The sequence below is a fragment of the Lepisosteus oculatus genome, chromosome 13 (assembly GCF_040954835.1).
Source record: "Lepisosteus oculatus isolate fLepOcu1 chromosome 13, fLepOcu1.hap2, whole genome shotgun sequence".
Classification (NCBI taxonomy): Eukaryota; Metazoa; Chordata; class Actinopteri; order Semionotiformes; family Lepisosteidae; genus Lepisosteus; species Lepisosteus oculatus.
Genome location: NC_090708.1, coordinates 8466881 through 8474930, shown reverse-complemented (window position 1 = coordinate 8474930; position 8050 = coordinate 8466881). Strand labels below are relative to the sequence as shown.

The 8050-nt window shown below is 44.5% G+C and overlaps 1 protein-coding gene across 1 annotated transcript; it reads right to left on the bottom strand.

The window, feature by feature from the left end:
- Positions 1–3196: 3196 nt before the first annotated feature.
- On the bottom strand, positions 3197–3953 carry LOC138242251 (putative uncharacterized protein DDB_G0288037). Its single transcript, XM_069197731.1, has 2 exons — positions 3832–3953; positions 3197–3521 (listed from the first exon to the last, which is right to left on the bottom strand). The coding sequence occupies exons 1-2, from the start codon at positions 3840–3842 to the stop codon at positions 3197–3199; spliced, it is 336 nt and encodes a 111-aa protein (XP_069053832.1). The 5' UTR covers positions 3843–3953.
- Positions 3954–8050: the final 4097 nt, after the last annotated feature.

The window sequence follows — 8050 nt, the reverse complement described above, 5'->3', positions numbered from 1 at the left end:
GGTTGTGGAGAGAGGAGTAGTTGTGGTTGTGGGGTTAGTTGTAGTTGTGAGGGGAGACGTGGTTGTGGGGGAAGATGAGGTTGTAGGAGGAGGTGTAGTTGTAGTTGTGAGGGGAGACGTGGTTGTAGAGGGAGGAGTAGTTGTGGTTGTGAGGGGTGATGAGGTTGTGGAGGGAGGAGTAGTTGTGGTTGTGGGGTTAGTTGTAGTTGTGAGGGGAGATGTGGTTGTAGGAGGTGTAGCTGTGGTTGTGAGGGGTGATGAGGTTGTGGAGGGAGGAGGAGTTGTGGTTGTGGGGTTAGTTGTAGTTGTGAGAGGAGACGTGGTTGTTGGGGAAGATGAGGTTGTAGGAGGAGGTGTAGTTGTAGTTGTGAGAGGAGACGTGGTTGTTGGGGAAGATGAGGTTGTAGGAGGAGGTATAGTTGTAGTTGTGAGGGGTGATGTGGTTGAAGGGGGAGATGAGGTTGTGGAGGGAGGAGTAGTTGTGGTTGTGGGGTTATTTGTAGTTGTGAGGGGAGATGTGGTTGTAGGGGTAGGAGTAGTTTTGGTTGTGGGGTCAGTTGCAGTTGTGAGGGGAGATGTGGTTGTAGGAGGAGGTGTAGCTGTGGTTGTGAGGGGTGATGAGGTTGTGGAGGGAGGAGTAGTTGTGGTTGTGAGGGGAGACGTGGTTGTAGAGGGAGGAGTAGTTGTGGTTGTGAGGGGTGATGAGGTTGTGGAGGGAGGAGTAGTTGTGGTTGTGGGGTTAGTTGTAGTTGTGAGGGGAGACGTGGTTGTGGGGGAAGATGAGGTTGTAGGAGGAGGTATAGTTGTAGTTGTGAGGGGTGATGTGGTTGAAGGGGGAGATGAGGTTGTGGAGGGAGGAGTAGTTGTGGTTGTGGGGTTATTTGTAGTTGTGAGGGGAGATGTGGTTGTAGGGGTAGGAGTAGTTTTGGTTGTGGGGTCAGTTGCAGTTGTGAGGGGAGATGTGGTTGTAGGAGGAGGTGTAGCTGTGGTTGTGAGGGGTGATGAGGTTGTGGAGGGAGGAGTAGTTGTGGTTGTGAGGGGAGACGTGGTTGTAGAGGGAGGAGTAGTTGTGGTTGTGAGGGGTGATGAGGTTGTGGAGGGAGGAGTAGTTGTGGTTGTGGGGTTAGTTGTAGTTGTGAGGGGAGACGTGGTTGTGGGGGAAGATGAGGTTGTAGGAGGAGGTGTAGTTGTAGTTGTGAGGGGAGACATGGTTGTAGAGGGAGGAGTAGTTGTGGTTGTGAGGGGTGATGAGGTTGTGGAGGGAGGAGTAGTTGTGGTTGTGGGGTTAATTGTAGTTGTGAGGGGCAACATGGTTGAAATGGGAGATGAGGTTGTGGAAAAGGCTGTAGTTGGGGTTGTGGGGGGAGATGTGGTTGTAGGAGAAGGAGTAGCTGTGGTTGTGAGGGATGATGAGGTTGTGGAGAGAGGTATAGTTGTTGTTGTGATGGGTGACGTGGTTGTAGGGGTAGATGAGGTTGTAGGCGATGATGAGGTTGTGGAGGGAGGTGTAGTTGTGGTTGTGGGGTTAGTTGTAGTTGTGAGGGGTGATGTGGTTGTGAGGGGTGATGAGGTTGTGGAGAGAGGAGTAGTTGTGGTTGTGGGGTTAGTTGTAGTTGTGAGGGGAGACGTGGTTGTGGGGGAAGATGAGGTTGTAGGAGGAGGTGTAGTTGTAGTTGTGAGGGGAGACGTGGTTGTAGAGGGAGGAGTAGTTGTGGTTGTGAGGGGTGATGAGGTTGTGGAGGGAGGAGTAGTTGTGGTTGTGGGGTTAGTTGTAGTTGTGAGGGGAGATGTGGTTGTAGGAGGTGTAGCTGTGGTTGTGAGGGGTGATGAGGTTGTGGAGGGAGGAGGAGTTGTGGTTGTGGGGTTAGTTGTAGTTGTGAGAGGAGACGTGGTTGTTGGGGAAGATGAGGTTGTAGGAGGAGGTGTAGTTGTAGTTGTGAGAGGAGACGTGGTTGTTGGGGAAGATGAGGTTGTAGGAGGAGGTATAGTTGTAGTTGTGAGGGGTGATGTGGTTGAAGGGGGAGATGAGGTTGTGGAGGGAGGAGTAGTTGTGGTTGTGGGGTTATTTGTAGTTGTGAGGGGAGATGTGGTTGTAGGGGTAGGAGTAGTTTTGGTTGTGGGGTCAGTTGCAGTTGTGAGGGGAGATGTGGTTGTAGGAGGAGGTGTAGCTGTGGTTGTGAGGGGTGATGAGGTTGTGGAGGGAGGAGTAGTTGTGGTTGTGAGGGGAGACGTGGTTGTAGAGGGAGGAGTAGTTGTGGTTGTGAGGGGTGATGAGGTTGTGGAGGGAGGAGTAGTTGTGGTTGTGGGGTTAGTTGTAGTTGTGAGGGGAGACGTGGTTGTGGGGGAAGATGAGGTTGTAGGAGGAGGTATAGTTGTAGTTGTGAGGGGTGATGTGGTTGAAGGGGGAGATGAGGTTGTGGAGGGAGGAGTAGTTGTGGTTGTGGGGTTATTTGTAGTTGTGAGGGGAGATGTGGTTGTAGGGGTAGGAGTAGTTTTGGTTGTGGGGTCAGTTGCAGTTGTGAGGGGAGATGTGGTTGTAGGAGGAGGTGTAGCTGTGGTTGTGAGGGGTGATGAGGTTGTGGAGGGAGGAGTAGTTGTGGTTGTGAGGGGAGACGTGGTTGTAGAGGGAGGAGTAGTTGTGGTTGTGAGGGGTGATGAGGTTGTGGAGGGAGGAGTAGTTGTGGTTGTGGGGTTAGTTGTAGTTGTGAGGGGAGACGTGGTTGTGGGGGAAGATGAGGTTGTAGGAGGAGGTGTAGTTGTAGTTGTGAGGGGAGACATGGTTGTAGAGGGAGGAGTAGTTGTGGTTGTGAGGGGTGATGAGGTTGTGGAGGGAGGAGTAGTTGTGGTTGTGGGGTTAATTGTAGTTGTGAGGGGCAACATGGTTGAAATGGGAGATGAGGTTGTGGAAAAGGCTGTAGTTGGGGTTGTGGGGGGAGATGTGGTTGTAGGAGAAGGAGTAGCTGTGGTTGTGAGGGATGATGAGGTTGTGGAGAGAGGTATAGTTGTTGTTGTGATGGGTGACGTGGTTGTAGGGGTAGATGAGGTTGTAGGCGATGATGAGGTTGTGGAGGGAGGTGTAGTTGTGGTTGTGGGGTTAGTTGTAGTTGTGAGGGGAGATGTGGTTGTAGGAGGAGGTGTAGTTGTGATTGTGAGGGGTGGTGAGGTTGTGGAGGGAGGTGTAGTTGTGGTTGTGGGGTTAGTTGTAGTTGTGAGGGGAGTTGTGGTTGTGGGGGATGATGAGGTTGTAGGAGAAGTAGTAGCTGTGGTTGTTGGGGATGATGAGGTTGTGGAGAGAGGTGTAGTTGTTGTTGTGGAGGGAGGTGTAGTAATGGAGGGAAGTGTAGGTGTTGTTGTAGGAGGAGATGTAGTTGTTGTGGTTGCAGGAAAAGATGGAGTTGTTGTTGTACGTTCTGGTATTGTTGTAGTTGAAGGGGGTGATGTTTGTGTTGTGGTTGTAGAAATTATAATAGTTTGGGTTCTGGGAAGAGAAGTACTTGATCCTTCTGTCGTAGTTGAGGTTGCTACGAGAAAAAGATATGCTTATTTGGAAACGTGATGAATATGTTTTCAAGCAGCAAGTTTACATAAAAACAATTGCCATACAATCAGATTGTTAAGGAATGCATAGCATAGTTTCACACATGTATTGTTTAGGTGATAATTTTGGTTATTAATTGATTTTAAATAACCAATGATTAATTAATGATAAAAAAATAAATTAAGTTAAATGACAAAATTAAATTAACGAGTCACACAATTAGTTGAGTTTCCTCTGTGTGCAATAATAGTGGTAAATATTATATTAGAATAATGTAATAATAATGAAGTTACCTTGTTCGCATACAGCAAAATAATCATCACAACAGTCTAAAGGTATAGTGCATGCTTGGTCACAGTAGCAGTCTTCAACATAGCATGAAACGTTCCTGCCTGGACAACAGAAATGCCCAGCACAACGCCCTAGAAAAAAGAACAATGGTTTGTAACAATTACATGAGTAACGTGCAAAGCAGATGAAACTTGCTAGAACAAAAGATGTAGTTGCAAACAATACAAGAGTCATCTGAATTAATTACAAGTAATAAACATTGCATAATGTAATAACAGAATTCAGAAAAAGGGATTGATAAAATGTCCTTGTATTTAATAGAATTTACTCTTGAAAAATACTTCATTTTACTTTTTGAAACGTAATATTTTGTGTTACATTGGCACTGATACAGTGATGTTGAAGTTCTTGTTGTAAACTGTATATGATTGCATTTATTTTCGATTTTCACCAACTTATTCTAAATCACTGAGTTCACAGTTTCTTAATGTATTGATTGGCGGGATAGCAATGAGTTTGCTAGATAGAAATTTTGAAAAAGAAAAAACCCTTTGGCTTCTCAATGTTTGGTATGTGGGGAATAAGGAAACACAGGAACAAGGAAGGAAATACAAATTATGCAAAGCAGCAAAGTCAGGTGACATTTACAAACTATTATATGATTTCAGCAGAAAACAACTGAACCAGTTGGATTAGGGTCTGCACTAATGTGGTCCTTCACACTATTTGAACAACACTTCAATAACAACATTAACATTTCAGTTACATAACCGCATCCTGACAAATAACCTTTTTGAACCCCTCCAATCTGGCTTCCATCAACTTCACAGCATGGAAACTGCCCTGGTCAAAGTCACTAACTAACTTCTAATAGCTTCTGATTCTGGTTCTCATTCTATACTCATCCTTCTTGATCTCAGTCCTGCTTCTGACACTGTTGACCATGACATCCTACTTTCTCGTCTTGAGACTGTGTTTGGAGTTTCTGACACTGTTCTCAAATGGTTCAAGTCTTACCTCACTGATCGCTGTCAGTTTGTCTCTCATAATGGGCATAGGTCTGAAATTGGTCTTGTTAAGTCTGGTGTTCCTCAGGGCTCAATACTGGGCCCCTTGCTCTTCAGCATTTACATGTTTCCACTTGGTCAGCTTTTAAGATCACATGGCCTCAGCTATCATTTCTATGCTGATGATACTCAAAAATACATCCAAACCAAACTTGACACTGATGTGGCTGTCTATTCTATCTAATTGCATCTCTGACATAAAAACTTGAATGACTCAAAATTTACCTTCTTCCTAACTGTGACAAGACTGAAGTCATGCTTATTTGCACCCCCCATCAACTTCGTAAAGCCAATCCTGTAACCCTATCTGTAGATGGTTCTGTACTTGAGCTTCAGTCTAAGTGATATTCGATTCTGGATTAACATTCGACCCACATGTGTAGCATATTGTCAAAACATCTTTTTTTCACCTCAGAAATATTGCTCGACTATGCCCTATGCTATCACTAACTGTCTGAAAAGCTGATCAACACATTTGTGTTCTCTCAAATTGACCACTGTAATGCTCTACTTGCTGGGGTATCTAAATCTACTTTGAACAAACTGCAGTATGTCCAAAATTTAGCAGCCAGAATCCTGACCAGGTCCAGTGCAAGTGTTCACATTACTCCTATCCTGGAGTCCTTGCACTGTCTTCCTGTCAAATTCCGTATGGGCTTTAAAATCCTCATGCTCACTTATAAGGCTCTGCATGGCTTGGCACCTCAATACCTGTTGAACTATTATCGCCCTACTCCCCACCTTGCAACCTTCGCTCTTCAAATTCTGGTCTCTTTACTGTTCCCCAAGCCCATCTACATTGTATGGGTGACAGGGCCTTCTCCTGTTATGCCCCCAAGCTCTGGAACTCTCTGCCCAAGGATATCGGAGAGTCACCTTTTCTAAACTCACTAAAATCCAGACTCAAAACCTTTTTCTTTAGAAAAGCCTTTACTTAACTGGTTCCGTTCTTTACCCCTCTGCTTTTCTTAGTACCACCATCCTCAGTCTCCTCCGTATATTGTAATTGTTTTATCTTATGTATTCTTTTTATTTATTGTTGACATTCTGTAAAGCACTTTGACAAGCCACCTTTAAAGGTGCTATATAAAATGAAGTTTATTATTATTATTATAACACTGCCTTTTGCACTGTTGTATGTGCTCCTAAGGAAATTGAACCAGGTCTTTGAACTGTCTTGAATACATTGGTAACATTCACTTACTGTAATCATTCCAAATCAACAATCTCCAGAGGTTTTGTCACAGTCTGGGAGTAGTGGACAAAGAGCTTGATTCCCAAATCATGGTTACAGTGTGAGATGATTATTCCAAGGCTTTCCCATGTTCAAAACCTTTCCATAGATCTCATGCCAAGGAAGATGGAAGAAATTGCTTTGCTTACTAACAAAAAATCTTATGTTTGGCTGGCAAACATCTTGACCTTTTAGACATATCCAGTGAAATGAATAAGCTGGTAAGACTATGCAAGGAGAAAGCACTAGTTTTATTACAAAGGAAGAGGTAAAGGTTTATTCCATGCTTAAAGGAAAAGAATAAACTACAAGAATAAACAATAAGAATAAAGTACAAGCAATCTTTGTGCCTAATTTCATTAATGATGCAGAAGCTCGAACAATGTGGGAGTATTGTACCACACAAATGAACAATTACTAATTAAAAAAAACATATCACCATGCAGGAAATAATAAATGTTTGGTTACGACCCCAAGTGTCTAGGGGTAAAAGGGTGTAACATTTAGGATGGTTTTGGACGCAGGTGGGTTTCTGGTGAGGGATTTAGGAAGCAGGACAACAAGTTTGGTGCAAAAGGGATTTATTTTAATGTGAATAAGTGTGTCGAATACAGGACACAATAACACACAAGGAAAAGGGATCTAGAGTCTCAGTTCCTGGGACGTGGGACATAACAGTCTGGAAAGTATTAGCAATGGATGAATGGAATTATTTGAAGGGTTCCTTTTGTTTGCTGGAACAAATACTGTATTTATTTCACACAACAAATGAAAGACACTGGTTCAACCTGAATTTAATTTAATTTCATCGGGACCTCCTGAAAAAAAATAATTTGAGGAAGCCATTAAGACAGGCAAAGCTTTCTTCTAGTTCCTTTTCAAGACAGTGAAATGTTGTTTTGCAGGTGCTCTCCACTGATACTCTTAATCTAAATGAAATTAGTTATTTTTTTCATTTTTGTTTTATGTTTTACTTATTATAATCAATCTGGGATTGGAAATTATTTCTTCATGTGTCCTTTACAACATCTGTCCAGAGGGAATGAACAGAGGACAAACAAGCCACCCATCAGAGACAACTGGCAGATCAGTGCAATGATCTGACTGCAAGGCTGCAGGCAACCAGCCAGACACAGGAGCTGCTGTTCCATTGAGAGCTGAGCGAGTGCTGGGTGGCTAATCACAATGATTACTGAGATGACTTTCTGCCAACTGTGCGCTGTCACTTGGGGAATCCGAGTCACAGTGAGCTAGTGATAAGATCCAGGCTCAGGTGTGTTACTTGTGAGTCATACAGCTCAATGTGAGCATCATTATTGGTTGAACCCATCAGTATACTGAAGTCTCATGTTTCAATATTCTGAGGACATTGTAATGCCACAGCCGGTTACAGCCACGTGGGTGGTGATGTCCGAGAACCCAAGTACAAGAAACCGGAGATTGGAGGAACACCCGAGGAGACGTGACTTATTGAGGCCTCGATTACTCTAGGACAGAGGGAAAGTGAAGGTGAACTGGAAATGGAAAAGTGAGAATACAAAACTTGATTACTGGCCGGCGGGGCTTAATCAGCTCATCCCAGACAGTAATGGAACAGAAAATGGAAAAAAGTAAAACAGAACTGGCCCCAGCTCGACAGCAAGAAAAGAAACCAAGTGAAGCTCAACGGACTTTGAGATGCCGGCTCTCTGCTGCGCAGAGAGAGGCTGGCATGGCAAAGTGCCAGCCCCAAGTTAGACTGCTCATCCCAGCCTGCCAACTTGAATCTGGGACCCCCGGCAATGGGACAGAACCAGCCACTGAGCTCCTAGAATGAAAGAGGGCCACACAGATCTGGAAGGCAGCCCTCCATGTAGCCAGGGGTGCAGGCCAGTAAGCTCACTGGCCGATACACTGGACAGGAAAAGGAAAAAGGAGTCC